Source organism: Oryzias melastigma, linkage group LG6, assembly GCF_002922805.2.
Source record: "Oryzias melastigma strain HK-1 linkage group LG6, ASM292280v2, whole genome shotgun sequence".
NCBI classification, from domain to species: Eukaryota; Metazoa; Chordata; class Actinopteri; order Beloniformes; family Adrianichthyidae; genus Oryzias; species Oryzias melastigma.
The window spans coordinates 29111714-29130703 of NC_050517.1; the positions used below are offsets into that span (position 1 = coordinate 29111714).

Below are 18990 nucleotides of genomic sequence, written 5' to 3' on the forward strand. Positions count from 1 at the left end.
AGACTGGATATAAAGATGTCTAACACAATATAACAGTGGTGGTCCATGCATCAGAGCTGAGCCATCCTCATTAATATGAACTATTTTATATTTCTAACACCATCCTCTTATGTATGAATATTATTTTATGGATTCCATCATAAATGGATCATTAAATGGACTGAATGGGATAAATGCACGACCTACATTCAGTCTTAAGACTGGCTTAGGCCGGGGGTCTGCAACCTCGGCTCCAGATCCACATGTGGCTCTTTAAAGTGATTTTATCCTGTCAGAACACAGGCCCTTCAACCTGCTGCTCAATTTCCCTTCAGGTCAAGCGAAGGCAGGAACCTGTGAGGTTGTAACTCTGGATGAAGACAGAAGCCAGCCCTGGAGGACGGTCAACCGGCAGTCGGTACGCTGCGCCTGCAGGAAGGGACAGATGGCAGGAACAATAAGAGCCAGACCGGCATGTGTGGATGGTGAGTGTTAGAGAATGCAGAGGACAAGGTTAGATGGAGGGAGCTGATTGGCTGTAGTGACCCCTGGAGGGAAAAAAAACATAAGAAGAATTTTGCCTTTAATGTCTGTGTTTTCAAAATGGGAGGAGTCATTTATTGTGAAAATCCTTCGTCCTCAGAGGGCGTGGTCAGGACTCAACGGTGGTGTGAGATGTCTCCATGTCTGAAAGATGAAGCCTGTCATCTTCTGGATCAACGGTCGGGCTGGATCTGCTCACAACCAGGAGGGAGAGTCAAGACCACCACAGTGAGACTTGAACATTTGTCCATCTGTGTTGAATAAATAAAGAGAGGAAGAAGTTTATGAAAAAAAACTCCCCACAGAAACTCCTACACTTAAATCCGTCTCATTATTTTAGAGAACGATTTTTAAAGTTGTGTTTTTGAATTGGATCCTTTTGCCCTTCAGGTCTCCTGACAGGATAATGGACGAAGGATCTCTTAATGTTGGATGAGACAAGCTTCCAGGAGAAAGGAGAACCACACTCTGCTCCTCAAGCCCGACTCTGTGAAGAAACTATGGAGGAATGAGACTTTAAAATGTTTTGAGTCGTGGACCACAAAACATTCTAAAATTTGACAGCAGGGCTGAACCATCTTTTAAAGTTTCAAAGATGACCAGAGCTAAAGCAGATGTTTTACTTGATTGTTGGGGAGTATCTACCACCTCATACGTCTTTAATCTTGATTCTACACGATTAAGGATATACAGACTGCAGTCTTACAGACTCGGAACTGAATTTTTAATTTACGAAGAACTTTTCACATAATTAGAAAATAATATACTGGTATCAGCAAACAATACCAATTTTAATGACCTTGAAACTTTAAGTATTTCTTTTACATACAAATTAAACAATGTAGGGCCTAGTAACGATCCTTGCGGGACACCACAAACAACCATTCTGGTCTCTGAAGGTATCAGCTCTTCTCTCCCCTTCAGGTAGCTTCCAATCCAGTTTAGTCGCTCTACTGATCCAGAGCGGAGTCGAAGGCAAAGCTCTGGGTTTACTGGTCAGTCTTTGTTCCTTTCACAGCTTTGAGTCAGGACTGAAAGGAGAAGGTCCGAGCAGATACAAGCAGCTGGAGTGAGTTTCCTCTGAAGGATGACTAGGTCTCTTACAGACGCCTCCTGGAGGTATTCAAGGCATACCCAACAAGAAGAGGCCACTGGGAAGATCCAAGACACAGAGAAGCAGCTACATTTCCCAGCTAGCCTTGACACTCTTTGGGGCTCCCGTGGCAGAACTGTTTTCTGTGGGGAGAAAGGTTGGATGGATGAACGGATGGATGCACCAGACTTTTCACCTGTCTAAACAGGAAGGAACTGATCCGTCTGAAGTTGGTCCAGATCTCAGCTTTTGACTCGTACGAACTACAGAACACACGACCTCCGTTCACTGGCGCTCCAGTGTTTATGTTCTTTGATTTACTGTAATCTTTTAATTATTAACACGATAATTCCAGCAGACTTTCAAGGAGATGATTCAAAAGAGTTTGATGTGAATGAATCTGACAAGTCAGTAGATCCAAGAGGCAGGTCTCAATGGATGCATTCATCACCAAGTGCTGCCAAGTAGTGATAGAAAACACAGCATCACTGGACAGATCTGGTTCTGGAGGTTTCCAGAAGAGTAAAACCTGATGACATAAGTTGTGTTCAAATTCTCCCCTAATCACTACGTAGTGCATTCACCATTTTCTAGTGGTATCCGAATCTACTAATTCCAAATTTGCCAGAAGTCTGCAAAGAACACGCATCAATGCTGACTAGATTAGAGAACATAGACCACAATGCATTGTGGTCGAACAATTTCGAACAAAAAAACATGTTTAAATGTAATATTTGAATAAACTATCATCATTTTCACCATCAAAACACTGTGGAGTCATAAAAAAACGTCGTGAAATGTTCATATTTCTATTTTCACTTTGTGAAATCGGTGACGTCATATCCGGTGTTTAAAAAAACTAAAAAAAGTAGTGAGCGTCGTGTCCGAATTACCTTTAAAATCCAGGGCACTAGATATTCCCGCACTATATTGTTTTTTAGTAGTTAGGGGGGGAATTTGGACACAACCGAAGCGACAAAAAAAAAAAAAATTAGCTAAAGAAGATTGGTGGAGTATTATGGCGTGTAGATGTGTTATCAGGAGCTGGATTTGGTCCTTAAGTTTCAGGAAAATGAATTCTCGTCACAGAACTTATTTCCAGCTACATATATCTATCTGTACGTGCTAAATTTAGGTAAATTGTTGCAGAAGTGGTTAAGACAATTCAAATGAAATCAGTCTTACTTTCTTACTGAGGTTTGGTAAACTACAGATACATATTAATCCAAGTATTTCTATTTGAACACATTTTAGGTTTTTAACACAAATGTGGTAAAAATGCTAAAATTCTTTAGGTTGCTCAACATTTAAATTTCCGTCTCTACATTATTTTATTTATCCATTTAACAATATAAAGGTTTGTGTAAAACTCTAAAGTATTCAACTGTGTCAGAAACCAGAACATGGACTCTAAACAAAACGAAATGTGGAATAACTGTTATATTCTAAAAGATGTGTTGAAACTCAGTAACAGACTTTAATTTCAGTGTTTTAGTATTTAAAAAAAAACCTCCCAGCGCGCTGATGCTGGAACTGTTTTCCCAGAGAATCACCTAAAGTACCAAATAGTTACATCCAACACTCAGAGGAACTCAATACCCCCCCTCCCCTCCCGTGCAGTTAATGCTTTAAAATAAAACCTAACAGATTTCCACCAGAGAACGAGGAGTGTAGTTTTTTCCCTCTATAAAGTGATGCATATTCAAATCTTTACAATAACTTAGTACAGGCACATTCTCAGGCTCAGCGGCTTGTTTTACAGACAACACAGCACACGAACGTCACACAGATCAGCTGTTCCAGACTTCACAGAAAAAGTCCTTTTGGTTTCTGCGTGAACGATGCACTTCGGGGATTTAAAGTGTGAGCTTTCATATAAATATCTGCAGATAAAGTAGTCCAGTACAAACATTCAGGTAAAAAAAAAAATAACAAAAATAACACACAAATGAATGCCACAGAGTCCATTATTGAGAACTTCTACATATACAAACAAAAGTATAAACTAGTTGGAAGCAGTTACAGTAAGGATGTTTCCACAGAGGGGACAGCACCAACCATGAAGAAGACCTGATCACTACAGGAGTTAGTGTCACACCGAACCGTTGTGAAGCGGCCCAACCGTCGGTCAGTCTTATTGCAGAGCCATGTTTGTGTTACAGCAGTTTTTCCTAAAGTTCTGCTGTCCCAGAATAGTGCTGTCAGAGCGTCACTGAAGCGGGACGACTGTCGTCCGACCGGAAAGGCGGTTTAGTGTTCAGACTGTTGTGTGATTGTTGTAGAGGTCAGGCGGTTTCTGCTGCAGAGCAGTAAGAACTGCTGCAGGAGTTTTGCACCAGTTACTAAGTCAGAAATATGTTCTGAACGAGTCTTTAGACACGCCCACATTTGCCCGCCTTCTTGCATAGCTTTGTGGTAGAGACGAAGGCTTTAGGGATTGAGATAAGGGGAATGGGCGTGACTGAATGCGAGTGGGTGGGGGAGCGCAGTCGGTTGTGGGCGAGTCCGGCTCAGTCCAGCTGCGCAGCGTTCAGGTGCTTCGCGGCACGCTGGAAGGCAAGCTGCACGGTTTTGCGGATGGAGGAGGAGCGAGCCTCCTTCAGCTTCATCCGGTCAAAGGCTTCGTCGATCCCCATCGGAGCCATCTTGGATCTAGGAAGCCATTGCCTGGAGGGGGAGAAGGGGGGTGTTTATGTCTCGAGGTAGTTTAGCAGCAATCCGACTTTTGTTTACACATTTTAGTTTAATGGAAATCTTTTTTTTAGAATTCTGATTCCAAACCAGGAAATAAAACCTGACATATGCACTTTTTTCCTGATGCCGTTTGCTGACAAATCAGTGATGACTCCATTGAGAATCTCTAGAGAGCCGATAATCATAAACGTTTCATATCTGGAGTCTTAACTAACCCCATCATCACAAACGTGAAAGAGCAACAAGAGTGAGTTAGAACAGAAGCTGAAAATGACCCGCCCTACTTTATTATTGGATCGTTTTCTTGTTATACGAGAAAACAAACGTTGTTTTTTCGTTGCAGTAGATGCAGAGACTTCACCTGTTTTAAGTCTCTTATAAAAAAAACCCAGCAGAATAAAACCCTCCACAAAAGTTGTTTTTTAGTCTATTTTTTATTCATTAGTGGATCTATGTTCCTTAAACATCTTAATTCAGTCTCATGTAACAATCGCCTCCATTTATTTCCCTAAACCCCCGAACGGTTTGATTGACAGAACCCCGGGCAGACGAGCTTCTCTGCGCGGTGCGTTCACTGAGCTCTGGACATAAGCGGACCCAAACAGCCCAACTAGGACCGTTAGAAGATATTTTTGTCATTTTTCAGTAATCTGCAGCAAATTAAAGCAGTTTGTCAGAGAACATTTAAACACCAGAACTGAATATATAATTTATTGATTTAATGGTCTCAAAAATGTTTCTGACAAACGTCTCTGCTTTGCTGCCATTTGTATAAAATGGAAAAAAGTACGGTGTTGCTGTGTTGTGTCTTTAGTCATCTTGCTTCAGCTTTTTTTGTGTTGTGTCTTTTGACGTCGTGCTTCGGCTTTTGTCTTTGCGTTGTGTCTTTTTATTTTGTGTTGCAGCTTTTGTCATTTTGCTTGGAGTTTTTTTGTCTTCGTGCTTCGGTTTTAGTCTTTGTGTTATGTCTTTTGTCGTTGTGCTTTAGCTTTTGTCTTGCGCTTCCTCTTTCGCCGTTGTGTTATCTCTTTTGCATTTATGTGAACCCTGTCGGCCACTGTACCAAAGCATTGTTGCGGACAGAGTCGGGTCGAGTGGCTGTTAGGATCCGCTAAAGTCCGGAGCTCAGTGAGCACACCACACAAACACCCTCATCGGCCCAGGATTCTGTCAATCTGTTTGTTTGGGGGATTTAGGGAAATTAATAGAGAGGCTCCAGGATGAGACTGAATTAGGGCGTTTGGGGAGCGTAAATCCACTAATAAATAAAAAAATAGACTAAAAAACAACTTTAGTGGAGTGTTCTCTTCAGCAGTTTTTGTTGTTAACCACAAAATAAAGAGCTGTAAAAAAGGTAAAGTCTTAGCGTCTCCATGCAGGGAAGGGACGCTTCATTCTCCATTATCTCGTTATAATGAGAGAATGATAAAAAAAACAACAACAAAAAAAAGTAGGACAGGACGTTTTCGTCTTCCTTAAGTTAGAGATTTTTAGGCATCGTTTAAACAGAAAAATTACAAAAACACAAGCTGGAGTTGTGTTCTGGTAAAAAATCTATATAGAACAATATAAAAAGGACTAAAATATTGATCAATAGTTAATCAAATCATGTCTTACCATCGACTTGTAAATGGAAATCAATTAAAATTCAGTTTTCTGGCTGCAACATGACTGTCACAATTGATTGTGTGTTGCCGATGTCTGTGATGGACTCAAAAAAGGGGGCGGAGTTTCTACAGAGTGAAGATGAAAACGTCTCCTCCAGTCAATGAGTCCGACACAGAAGCTTCTGTTTTCACTTTGGTTATTCTTCTGTCAGCTCAGTTCAGGCTTTCGTTAAGAATTACGCATTAGATGACGTTCCAACCGTCATCAGTTTAATTCAACCAGTAGCATTTGGGTGAAGAACAAGGAAATGAGCGGAGGAGGAGGAGTCAAAAATCTTCCCTCCTCCTGAGGAGCTAACATCACGTGACTGCAGGAGCGTCTGCCTCCCTGAGCAGCTGCGCAGACAGATGCTTCCTCACCAGCTGCGTCTGCTGTCGAAGAAGCGGACGAGGAAGAGTTTCTCTGCGGACCTGAACTGCTTCCGCTCTCCGGCTCTGAGAACGTCCGGCGGCGGCTTGGGAAGACCCCCCCCTCGGTCCCGCGGCCGTGTCTTTTGAGCTCTGGGCTCCATGATCTGCAGACAGAGAGCAGACGGACTCCCTGAGAGGAAACGCTGACAGACGGCGCCGGCATGCGAGGCCGAGGCAACTGCACAGACAAGTCGCATGCACGCGCACATGCACTCGCACCGTTCACGCTACACTGCTGGACATTCCTGCTACACATCACAAGCTACAGCATGGGCGATGGCGGGGGGGCTGATGGTGATGAGGCGGGGGGGCTGGCACTCACTCACCAGGGCGGGGAAGGAGGGGTATCCACTACACTTAGCCCAAACTAGTTTAAGAGGCTCCAGAACACAGGGGGGGGCAGCGCAGGACTTCCAAACCTCTACAGGAACAATCACAAGGGAGTCATGAGGGCCGCTGGAACAGGTGTAGACAGGTAACACACGCACACCTGCACATCCACACACGTGCACTGACCATGAGCAGCCCCTAACCCTGGAGCTGCAGAGCTGGTGTCTGTGTTCTGGATTGGGGGGTGCCTCCAACTTACCCACCAGAGGAATAAACTAGGACTGTTACCATTATTTTTAATAACAAATCATTAAATATTTTGTGGTTGCAGATTATATTGATTAGATTCATGAGACCACGATAAAACTGAACGTCTCCTCCGTTACCTGCAGGTGTCAGGTACATTTCTATTCAGAATCATTTGGATAAAGAGTCACCTCTGTCCTCTGGGTCACATGTTACCACAGACCTGATTAGTGACAAAAATGAATGTTGATGTGTGTTAGTACTTAATGTGTTAGTGCGCACGTGCACGTGCACTGCAGCTTAGCAAGGACATCAGTCTCATTAATGAATATCAGGTGAGTTTCAGGTAAGTTGCAGGTGAAATTCAGGTGTGTTTCAAGTGAGCAGCAGATAAGTTCCAGGTAGAATGCAAGTGAGTTTCAGGTGAGTTTAAGATGAGTAGCAGATGAAATGCAGGTGAGAAGCAGATGAAATGCAGGTAACTTTACAGGTGAGTTGCAGGTGAGTTTAAGATGACTTCCAGGTGAATTACAGGTGGGTTTTGGGTGTTTCAGGTGAAATGCAGGTGAGTTTTAGGTGAAATTCAAGAAAGTTTCAGGTGAAATGCAGGAGGGTTGCAGGTGAGTTTAATAAAAGTTGCAATTGAAAAGCAGGTGAGTTGCAGGTGAAATACAGGTGAGTTTTAGGTGTGTTGCAGCTGAGTTTTAGATAAGTTTAAATGACTTGCAGGTTAGTTTAAAGGGAAATGCAGGTGAGTTGCATGTGTAATGCAGGCAAATAGCAGGTGAGTTTCAGGTGAGCTTTGTCATCATATCAAGTTTCTTCCACAGGATTAAATGTCTTGCAGATCAAACATGCAGAAGCCGACCGTAGCCGTTCTGTCTGGTTCACAGGTTTCATGGTTCTAGACCTGTGATTCTGCTCTCCTCACCTGAAGACATTTTGGCAGCTTTGAGGAACTCTCTGTTCTCGGAGCAAGACGTCAGCCCGCTCCGGTCATCCACAGTGTTTCGGCGGGACGCCGGCAGACGCCCTTTACAGCCTTTGGAAGCGACAGAGGAGCTGAAAGAGACATGATAGATGAAGCTTGAAGTAAAACGAGTAAATGAAGCCGTCTGCTTCAGGAAATGGACAGTCTGGTGTGACAGACTGCTGCAACATTAGATCCTATCAAATGTTGGGACTGCTAGCAGCTCATTTGGACAAACTGCACTTCATTGTTCTCACAAATAAATGCACTAAAGCTTTCAGGAGACTTTTTTTAACCTGACATTCCTATAAGATTGTCTGACCGAGATGCCAGGCGGCGTCCTTCTCCCTCACCTGCTGATACACAGGAAGGTGCTGCTGGACGAGATGCTGGACTCGGAGGCGCAGCGTCGCCGTGGCTCCACCAAACGGGCAGAACACGGAACCGAACCCTCTTCCACCACAGTGCTGTTGGTGATTCCTTAAGGAAGGAGTGATGCGTCATGACTCTGCATCAAGGAACCCTGTAACGTGTGAGCGGTAGACGTACCCGTGTCGAGGCGTTTGACAGGCGTCGCCTCGTCCTTGTCTGCGCTGCTGCTGCGCGTCCGTTTCTTTGGCAGCAGAAGGGTCTCCAGGCGGGGGATAACCACAGACAGGAAGGTTTTGGAGCCCAGAGACGGAGCCGCTTCCTGGGTCCTGGTGGGTTTCTGTGGACTGACGCTCTTGGACTTTCGGAAGAGTACGTTGGTGCGTCGGCTGCAGGCGTCTGAGGTTTGACTGTTGCAGCTGAGGAGTGTCTGCTCTGGAATGTGCTGGTTGAGGGAGTCCAAAGCTGCTGAGGTAGATGTGCTGAGGTCTTCACCACGCACCGCGATGCTCTGGTCTGAAGGGAAACCTTCAGGCCTCAGGTAAGGTGGCTCAGAGGTGCTGGTGGGAACTTCCGGTTGTGGCAAAGCGCTGATTGGCTGAGGTATCGATGGGGATGAAGACTTTTCCGTCTGTGGTGCGCTGACGTCTGTCTGCCTCTCCTCTGAGCCCGAGGGGACAGGGAGCGGGTCTGATGTGGAGCGTGGGGGCGGCGGGGGGGACTTCTTCAAGCTGATCTCATTCCGAACCTCCATGATGGTCTTCTTCAGCAGCTTGAGCCTCTTGCTGCGGGACGGGCTGTGCTTCATGGCTGCACTCAGGTCCAGCTTCTGCAGGAGCTCCTTCAGCTGGCTCTCTGGGGGGGTCTGCTGCCGGTAGGACGGCGTCAGCAGGCGGTCCACTGTAACAGTGCAAAATACAATTAGTTTAATTCAAATTTGTTTAAAAAATGACCCACTTACAGGCAAGATCATCTCAGAAAAACATAAGCTGGATGGTTACATTTACAGGATATCTCCCGGTCTCTAAATGATGCCGCTCTCCAATAAACGCCGGATCTAACACGTGTTCATTACTTTAGATACTGTTTATTTAACTTTTATTTTAGCACAAGGATCAATAGAGAACAAATTCTTATTTACAATGATGACATGATGTGCTGAACCTTTGAAGGTTCTACTGTCCTCTCAAACACACTTTAATAAGAAACCATTGGGTCGGATGAAACATCAAGACCAACTTTAGATTATCTTACCATCCTCCCAGGAGAAGGGCGGGGGTGGCTCCAACTTTGGCTCAACCGGCAGATGAAGCCCGCTGGGAAATTCGAAACCTATTCTGTAAACCTCTCTGTGGGCTCTGCGCAGGATGGCCCCCCCGTGGTCCTGCATCCTCTGCGCTGCTTTGTAGAAGAAGGTGTCCTTGGCGTTGTAGCTCATGCAGTTAGAGATGATGAGGTCGAAGTCGGCCTCAAACTCGTCCAAGCTCCTGTAGCCATGGGCGTCAATCTTGCTCCTCATGGTGGAGAAGTCCATGGGGTTCTTGATGTGGTCCAGATAATCAGGGACCTGAACAGAACCAGAACAGACAGATCCAGTTGGTCTTCTACACATTCAAATCCACGAAGGAGAGAGTGGAGGTGGATGTCAGATCTCTACTGACAAACATAATATTTAATGGATTCGATTTGTCTGTTTCTGGTTTGAAAAGAAAAAAACTTTTTTTTTTAAAATAAGTATAAACTAATCAGACATACACTCTACATTATCCATGCCAGTGAAGGTTGGCTCCATATCAAATATTCTTTTAATCAAGGTCATCCAGACCTGGCTCTTCATAGAAGACGTTTTTCGCCTCTTATCCAAGAGGCTTCTTCCATCCTGGAACGGTGCTGCAAAACGAGTTTCTTTTTTTGTGACACTGGATATCAGAATGCTAAAGGAGAACAAAGGCCTAAGAAGTTAGGGTCACTTGACCTAACAGTTAACAGAAGCCATAATAGTGGTCATTCACTGTCCATTGTCATTGGTCGAGGGGGGGCGGGGGACAGTTGAACCCTCTTCTGTTAGGCACATTCCAATGCCGAGGGTCCGAGGGTGGGTAGTGGGGCCTTGTTTGGATTACAACCATTGACTGTATAATCACTGGACATGTCAACCCCTCTCTTCTTGTGTTCCAAATAGGAAGTTCCATAGACTTCCATAGAGAAATTTAGTTATTTCTCTGTCATTTTATTTGCCAGAATAATCATTCGAGCTCTGAATAATTCTTCTTAACACGTTCATTATAATCCATTTTTTTTAAAGATATCTTTTCAATATTGGAAGAAAATGAAAGTGACCAATCAGATCCCTCAGTAAAAGCATGTGGTGCAAAACATTTGATTGACAGCTTCTCCTGAGCTGCTTTTAGTGGAAGGGGTGTGGCTTTCGAACAAGCTCACTCCTGATTGGCAACAACAGCGGCGACTGTATCCACTGAAGCCACGGTGACGACTTTGGCCCAATTTCATAAAGACCGTAAGTAAGGCATTTTCTGTGGGTTGTCCAGTGATTACTATATGTCTATGATTACAACAGACTGAATCTGAAACTAACGTTTCTGTTGGAGGAAGGTTGATTTTTCCTGACAAAAATTGCTTGCTTTACATTATTATTGTGGTAAATCATTAAAAAAATACTATTTTCGCTGCAAATATCTGACTTTTGCTGCATTAACTATAAATGTGACTAGAGGCTCCATTTCCAGTAACTATCACTCCAGTCTTCTAACGGTTGAACATGTTTGCTAATTGTTCATGTTAGCACAGCTGGTAACAGTTTGGCTGGTAAGAGAAGCTATAAACTGACCTTCCTTAAATATATTATTGCTGTCAACATTAACACACAAATTAATTGTAAAAGAAAAAAAAAATAAAAAATAGGGCAGTGCATCGTTGCTTAGGTGGCGATTCGATTCATGAATCAAGCTCAATGATTCACGAGTCAAACCACGATTCTTACTTTTATTATGTTTGTTGGTATGTGTGTGTCTATTTACTGGATATATAAAAATTAAAATCATATCTATTAAATTATTATCATTTACGCCTCTATTTAGTACAGGGGATCAGAATGAACAAAACTGATAAAAACACAAATATTTAGATAGAAAGAAATATTGTTTGTAAATTTATTTATTTATTTTTATGCCAATTTTCTGGTTTTCTACAAATTCGGTATAAAAAGTCGCTTTTGTCCGTGTCAGGACCAGCTGATTCCCGTTGATCACATCCATCCTTCAGCTGTGCATATCAGCGTTTCTCTGCTTCAGAATCCTCTGGAGTTTCGTTAATTGGGTCAAACTGTTGAAGAGTTACCAGAATCAAAAGAATGTTAACATTGGAGCTAAATATCTGGTGTTGAGGCTCATTTGTCTTTTAGAACTCATGTCAGAGAGCGGAACTTTGGTCTCATTTTTTGAACAAAAAAGCTCTCACTAGTTTTATTTTGAAAACAGGAAGCTTCATCGACACTTTATTTCAAAGATTTGTTTACTTCCGGGGACAGTAATGCTGCTCTTTCAACTTTATTTTAGCTCATAAACTTTAAATCCATCATTATTCTGTATTTCAGAGCAATAAATACGTTGTTTCCAAATAATATTTTACTACACTAATATATTTATAAAGATCAGGAATCAGCGATCTTGGACGTTGTAATTTTCGATAGCAGATCGTGAGTATCCGAGCACTTAGATACTCGTTACAGCCATAGTAAAAAAATAAATCAGTTAATATTTATTAATGTAGATTAATAACAGAACAGAGTCTTCCGCATTTTGTTGGGGGGTTAAGGCTTCCACAGGTGCGTTAATTTCTGAAAACTTCATCGGACACTAACCTGCTTATAACATGGTCACTTACAAAAGAGAAAAATATTCAATACATTTTTAGTACATGCTATCTTTTGATTTAGATCACTTTTTCACAAAAAACAGACTATTTAATTGGTGGTGCGGCTCGTTGTCATGGTAACGAGAGAACGGGTCACTGGGTCAGCAGACCTCGACTGTAGTGTCAAAGGGAAGCGATATAAATGCTGATCGTCACAATAGGTTCAATAATCGGTTCAGAGAGAAGGTTTCCCTCTTGCTGATTATTTTTGTCAAGAAGATGAAGCTAAAAGTTTGTTTTGAAGAAGTCTGGGCAGTGATATAGAACATTTGGGACATGTGACCGGAACTTCTTTGTGTTTGTCTTGTTTGTTTCTTACGAGTGTTTGTCAGCATCTTTGTTTTCTTGGAGAAATACTGCAGACATAAAAGTCTTTACAGTTCTGCTCAACTTACTGTTATGTTTTGTGCTCACAAGTTACACTCCTGGGATTTCTGAGTAAACACTTAACAAATGAATACAATTTCAGACAATAAAAATGACAGAAAGATGTTCTCTCTGACCATTTTTTTGTTCAAAAGCCCCATATTGTCGTTTAATATTCGTTTGTCTTCTTTAGTTTTTTTTTTATTTTGATTGCTTGAAATAAACCAATTCCAATCCAAACTAAGCGTCTAAATTTTTACACCCCTGAAGGTCTGTAAACGTACAGGTGTGCTCAGGTGTTCACACGGGTCATAGAGAAGACGTGCTCACCTCCTTCAGGCTCACAGGCTGAGCAAAGATGCTGTAGTGGTCTTTTTCCTGTAACTGACTGAGCACAGACCTCAGCAGAATGTTGAAGGGGTTCAGCTGCACCTCCAACACCGACTGCTGGAGCTTCATCTGCAGGAGCAAACACCAAATCACCATCATTTTCCCGTCACAGTCAATCAATTCCACCTTAAATGGACAAATATAGGGATGGTGCGATCCTCTCAAAGACTAATAATACAAAGAGGTGCTGTTGAGATGGAAACCAGACTGGAATCCTTCCTAAAGGAAGTTTTTGATGAGATAGGGGTGGGGTTAAGCTTGAAAAATTTTTGGGAGTTTTTTTGAAGCTTGGTTGAAGATGTGACGAAGGTTATTCAGATTCATGTGGTGTGAAGAAGGCTTTTTCTACGCAGGATAAAAAAACGATGTCTTTTTAAAAAGGAAACACGACCAAAAGTGAGTGATGAGACGATAAAAATCAGGGGGCAGGATTGGACCGGAGGGGTAAGGCTGGGTTGTTAAAACTGAACAATTGATAGATCAATAATCAATCCATAAAAGTAGAGATTGAGCCAACTCAAAATGCTAAAGTGTGCTAGCTTGATGCTAACATATAATGGTATTTCCCATAGGACGGCTGATACTAGCGCTGGGTCAATCTAAACTTACATTGCTGACTAAATAAACATCTTTATAAACTTTCAGGTATGAATTTTCAAAACTTTTTAAAGGAAATATTTTTTAAGTAACCTGTTTAACTCGTACGTTCTTTTTCTTCTCAAATAAGGTGTACTGCTATAGCTCGATCGCCACCTAGTGGCCAAACTGGAACGCCCTCCAGGAGAAGAAGAACAATTGCTGAAGCTTCTCCAAATGAGAATCCATGTAACACTGTATGCTATTAACAATCTCATTATTATTTCAATAAAATGTTAAATATTTTACAGTATATGTGAACTATATCAGATTAATATGAAGATCTTCAAAACATATATGGATTATTAATGTATTTCTAAACAAATGTGTCTGAATGTGTAAATTGAGTGGACCAAAAGAATCTAAAAAGAATTGGAATCAAATTGATCCAGGCTGCGGCAAATCGAATAGATTCTGGAAATTATTGGCGATACCCAGCCCTAGGGAGGGGGGACGATATACAAATTAGTTTTTAATTTTATACAATTACTATAGTTTGAGAAAAATAACAGACGACATGAAAAAGGGCCCGAACCCTGAGCAGCAGAAAACATTTTCTTATTTTGAGCATCAGAGCAAAGCGCCGTCCTCCCTCTGAGAACTGCACGAATCCTTCGTCCGCTCAAACTGGGCCTTACCTCCTCCCGCTTTAGCTTCTCCCGCTTCCTGATGAGCTCCAGCAGCAGGCGTGCACGCTCCAGGTCATGACGGAGGCGGTGCCACACCTTCAGCTGCTCCTTCAGAGCCCGACTGGACTCCTTTTGGTCCTGAAAGAGACCAGCATCTGTTCAGTAAGGCACACGTGAGCTTGCGGTAGGGCTTCCACGACTAGTCGACTATAGTCGACGAGTGATTTAATAGTCGATTAGTCGTTACTTTATATTTTATGGAGTCAGAGTGCCGTAAAATTGAAAGTAATAATAACATTCTGCTAGCTTTTTGAACTTTGTCATTTATTAAGGTTTTTTAGGCTATTTCTGTTTAGCTAATATTTCAGCTATATCCTGGCTGTTTTGGGTAATTAAGAATTTTTTTTTTAAGCTAATTTGGAGTTTAGCTTATATTTTAGCTACACCCTAGTCGTTTTGGATAATTTTGGATTCTTTTTTTTTTGTTTTGTTTTTTGGGCTAATTTAGACTTTAGCTAATATTTCAGCTGCATGGTAGCTGTTTTGGCGGACTTAGGCTTTTTTCAGTTTTTTAGGCTAATTTGGTGTTTAGCTACTACTTCAGCTACATGCTAGCTGTTTTGACTGACTTGAGCTTTTTTTGTTTGTTTTTTAGGCTGTTTTGGAATTTAGCTGTTTTGCCTGATATAGGATTTTTTTCAGTTTTTTTAGGCTAATTTGGAGTTTAGCTAGTATTTCAGCTGCATGCTATCAATGTTGGCTAATTTAGTCTTTTTTTGTTTTTTAGGCTATTTAGAGATTAGCTAACATTTCAGGCACATGCTAGCTGTTTTGGCTGACTTGAGCTTTTTTTTTTAGGTTTTTTAGGCAGTTTTGGAATTTAGCAAACATTTTCAGCTACATGCTAGCTGTTCTGGCGAATATAGAATTTCTTTTAGTATTTTAAGAATAATTTAAAGTTTTGCTAATATTTTAGCAACATGCTAGCTGTTTTGGCTAACTTAGGCTTTATAAATGTTTTTTAAGGATAATTTGGCATTCATCTAATATTTTAGCTGGCTATCAGCTTCAGTGTTTTCAGCTATCGATTTCAGCATCTTCAGCGGCCAATACTATTATATATATATAGTTTTTAGTTAGTTTTAAGCTAATGATGGTTAAGATGTGTGTTTTACATCCACTTAGTGAATTACTAATCTGCGATTAGTCGACTACTAAAATAATCGTGTTTGGCAGCACTAGCTAGCGTTAAACTCCACAGCAGCAGGAGATAAGAACTCACCGTCTGCTTGGCTTTTGGGGGCTGCGGGTGGGCCTGCAGCCGGCGGATCAGCGGAACGTTATTCCTCGACTGCCGCTTCAGCATCCAGAAGTTCAGCACTCGCTCCACAAAAGGACGCTTCCTCTGCACAGCAACCTGGTTCAGGATGGTGTCAAAGCTGGGCCGCAGGAAAAAAGAACAGAGGTAAAAGTTCTGAACATAAACATGCAAAGATTATGAACTCCTTCAGCTGCAGGTTCTGTCCCCGGACTGATGTCCATCAGGGAGGAGAGATGTAAACCAGAACTGTCTCAGTAACCTCTCTTGAGCACCTCATGGGATGGGGCTCACCTGGAGGCGGTGATGCTGGGTCCAGAATTCACAAGGATCTCTGGTGCTGGTTCCTCCTCAGGTTCCACCCTCTTCGGCTTCTTTTTCTGCAGGCTCTTGGACTTGGACTTTTTTTCAAGTCTTTCGTGACAGGCGCCGCTTCGGGCGCAAGGCTCGTGGTAGATGTTGAGAGGTCGCCGGTCGCAGCCCTCAGGCATGTGGCTGCAGCAGTAGGCCGTCTTTTTGACTGAATAGGTGAAGGCGCCGGACGGAGCCACCTCCTTGACAGCCTCCATCTTCATGTAGAGACCCGCCTGCTGGGCGCAGCTGACGTGGAAGGCGGTATAGCAGTTGATCTTGTCGCATTGGATGCAGGCTCCCGCGCCCTTTGCTTTGCACAGGTAGCAGGTGAGTTTCCAGCGGGCGGGCGGGATGTTGCGAACCCCGTCAATGGGCTCGATGAAAACAGTGTCAGAGAACCCGACTTCAGGAACCCACAGAGCACACGCCACATGGCCCCAGCGGTCATCGTCCGTCCTCTTCAAAGCTCCCCCTTGGTTGGGGCAGAAAAGGCACTGGGCTGGGCGTGAGGGGCACTGTAGGCAGTGGCGACAAAGCCACTGCCCCTCCGGGATGTAGGGCACGCCGTAGCACTCCTGGTGCACGGCAATGTTGCAGGAATCACAGAAAAGGATGACGTTGCTATCGGCGCCGTCTCCATCCATGCAGATGCAGCAGACTGCGTCTTCGTCTACCAGACTCTGCGGGTTGCTGCGATCCTGAGACGTCAGGAACGACTCCTTCTCGAAGCGGTCCATGAGGAACTCAAACAGGTGGTGTGACACGGGGCTGACCCCCTCACTCTTTCGCTTCTCGTTGATGAGTTCCAGCCAGGCGCAGTCCTCCTCGTCCATGTCGTACTCCACCTCCTCATCAAGCTCCTCCCCCGTCCTCTCTGTGTATTTGTAAAAAGCTGCCGGCCTTTTCGGCACCACCGGCAGGTTGTACTCCACCTGTCGGACCTTGGGCTCCAGCAGGCTCCCGGAGCTGGTGCTGTGTGAGGTGGTGAGTGCCGCGCTCTTCTTCTGCTGGTTGTTCTTGAGGCGCACAGAGCGCACCGGGACCTGTGGGGGCTTCTCGTTGTTTTCCTTGTTGCTGTTGCACTCCACGATCTCCTGGGCGACGGGGTCTTCATCGGAGATTACATCCAGTTTGTCGTAAATGCTGAGCCGGTGAACTCGGCCGTCTACCTCCAACTCCACCATCCGCTGAGCCTGAGCGTAGGTGAGAGTCTCCCTGTTGGGTGATGGTTTGATGGGGGAGGAGTCCCTCTTGATGACAGCCAGACGATGGTTTCTGCCTTTTTTCTTCATACTGGACTTCTGAAAGCAACACAGTTGAAGAAAATGAGTGTCTCCAAATGGCTGCAACAAAGAGCCATCATTGATAGATCACTGAGTAGTGGACTGCTACAGCCAAGCATGCCCATTTTCTGACTCTGGTTCACTTCAACATCTGAAAGCAAGGAACGTCATGTTTCAACCCTTTCTCTCTGAAATAAAGGTATATTTTGGTGATCTGTATGAGCGCCCCTCTTGGTTTTAAATGATGTATTTTGAAGGCAAGTCGTGGTGTTTTCTTCTGCCAATGATTCTGTAATCAAAGCAGCTTCTCCAGATGAGACAGAAACATTTCCAAAGCACCAAGGATGCCCATCTTCACTGACAGTACACGTTGTGTACAGAACAAATTGTTGTAGCCATGGTAACCACGCCCCCCTCCTCCTCCCTGAATGCTGTTGCTCACAGGCTTTATCATAAGATCTGCTTCCCTCTTTAGAATCTGATGGATAGGCTGAGGGGTAGACCTGACCTCTACCTATGATAGCTGCGTGTAACCATGGCAACAACAACCAAAATTAACTCTCCACCTTAATGTTTGTACACACAGCGACCGAACCGGAACCTGTTGGCCTACTGCTAGAACGGATAACCCGTTTACACGAGCACCCGCTGCACCCTGGGAGAACGGGCCAGACGGTACGGCGCGCAGCGGTGCCCGTGCACGCGAGCCAAGCGCGTGGGAACAGTCCGTCCAGTGCGGAGCCAACTTGGTTAGCACGAGAAAACATGGCGACCAAAACGACTGCTGCCGCTGCTTCTTCTTCTTTTATTTTATTTTTTTTAAGCGCGCGCTCCCGCAGCGTCTGTGACAAGAGTATCCGCGGGGCAGAGCGGAGCTTACCTCGGACTTTTTCGTTGTTTTCCGGAGTTTTGTTCAAAGATTCGGGCCCAAATTGCAGCAATGGCCGCGCGGCCTTCGAGGCTCTTTAATCCACGCGCTCCTAGCACGGCAGCTGCCGCGCACCAAACCGAGAAACGCGCCAAACTAGAGCACAGGGGTACGGGGGCAGCCACTCTCAGGCCTCGGAGGCCGTGAACGGGCCGGGGGGGTCAACACCGGTCGTTTGACGGTTTGAGCCTCTGAAAGGAACGAAGACAGCCTCTTCCCCAACAACAATGCGGCTGCGCAGGCAGCAGCGGCTGACGTCAGCACGCAGAGCATCACGGCAGGGGAGCCTCAGTTTTTTCTAAAATCTTTATTTAAAAAAACATAATAAAAAACAAAAGGCCTGCTTTTCCAGCATGTGGGGCAAACCCGGAAGTAGTTTTATTTTCCCAATAAATTGTATAAAGCAACAAAACAAAAATAATGTTTTTGTGATAAGTTTAACTTACATGAAAGGAAACAATATAACCAGCTGGCTACACCGTGATCTTGAACATCTTTCTGGAGATAGACATAGTTCAAACGATACACCATCATCCCAGTTCCTAAGAAGTCCTTGTTAATGGATCAAAGGACTCCTGACCATCGACCCTGACCTCTGTGTCATGAAGTCCTTCGAGTGACTGGAGCTGGCCCATCTGAAGAACATCACTGACCCCCTGCTAGACCCCTACAGTTAGCCTACAGAGGAACAGGTGACAACTAAAAATCCCAAAAGTACAACTAGTTAACTAATGACAGCCAAAAATGTGGACTATCTATGTTATGTAATCCTGGTGACAGAGCATTAGGGACTAAGTTAATAATAATAATAATAATGGATTAGATTGATCTTTACTTTTCCAGACACTCAA

The 18990-nt window shown here is 43.8% G+C and overlaps 2 protein-coding genes across 4 annotated transcripts in view; one reads left to right on the top strand and one right to left on the bottom strand.

Annotated features, from left to right (window-relative positions):
• LOC112151716 (chemokine-like protein TAFA-5) overlaps nucleotides 1-2397 on the top strand; it is a 3185-nt gene extending 788 nt beyond the window's left edge. The window contains exons 2-4 of the mRNA XM_024280757.2: nucleotides 315-464; nucleotides 623-750; nucleotides 913-2397. Coding sequence (XP_024136525.1) covers nucleotides 315-464; nucleotides 623-750; nucleotides 913-921 — 287 coding nt within the window. The 3' untranslated portion in view covers nucleotides 922-2397. The remainder of the gene's footprint in view (nucleotides 1-314; nucleotides 465-622; nucleotides 751-912) is intronic.
• LOC112151712 (bromodomain-containing protein 1) lies at nucleotides 642-18363 on the bottom strand. 3 transcript variants are annotated; one of them, XM_024280745.2, is made up of 11 exons: nucleotides 18092-18361; nucleotides 15869-17229; nucleotides 15539-15695; nucleotides 14266-14394; nucleotides 12932-13060; nucleotides 9557-9869; nucleotides 8483-9202; nucleotides 8287-8413; nucleotides 7895-8025; nucleotides 6337-6491; nucleotides 3069-4282 (listed from the first exon to the last, which is right to left on the bottom strand). In XM_024280745.2, the coding sequence occupies exons 2-11, from the start codon at nucleotides 17218-17220 to the stop codon at nucleotides 4268-4270; spliced, it is 3228 nt and encodes a 1075-aa protein (XP_024136513.1). In that variant the 5' UTR covers nucleotides 17221-17229; nucleotides 18092-18361; the 3' UTR covers nucleotides 3069-4267. The 3 variants fall into 3 exon arrangements, with proteins under 3 accessions (XP_024136514.1, XP_024136513.1, XP_024136512.1); XM_024280746.2 differs by lacking the exons at nucleotides 3069-4282; nucleotides 6337-6491 and adding an exon at nucleotides 642-773 and having other exon boundaries at nucleotides 18092-18363; XM_024280744.2 differs by lacking the exons at nucleotides 3069-4282; nucleotides 6337-6491 and adding an exon at nucleotides 6555-6808 and having other exon boundaries at nucleotides 18092-18230.
• Nucleotides 18364-18990: the final 627 nt, after the last annotated feature.

Bases quoted from the DNA above. Each gene is read 5' to 3' on its own strand.
- LOC112151712 (XM_024280744.2), bottom strand. From the start codon at position 17,220: ATGAAGAAAAAAGGCAGAAACCATCGTCTGGCTGTCATCAAGAGGGAC. The intron at 13,061-14,265 runs GTAAGGCCCAGT...TTGCTCCTGCAG, and splicing joins AGAAGCTAAAGCGGGAGGAG to ATGAAGCTCCAGCAGTCGGT. The intron at 6,809-7,894 runs GTGAGGAGAGCA...TTGTTCCTGTAG, and splicing joins AGCTGCCAAAATGTCTTCAG to AGGTTTGGAAGTCCTGCGCT.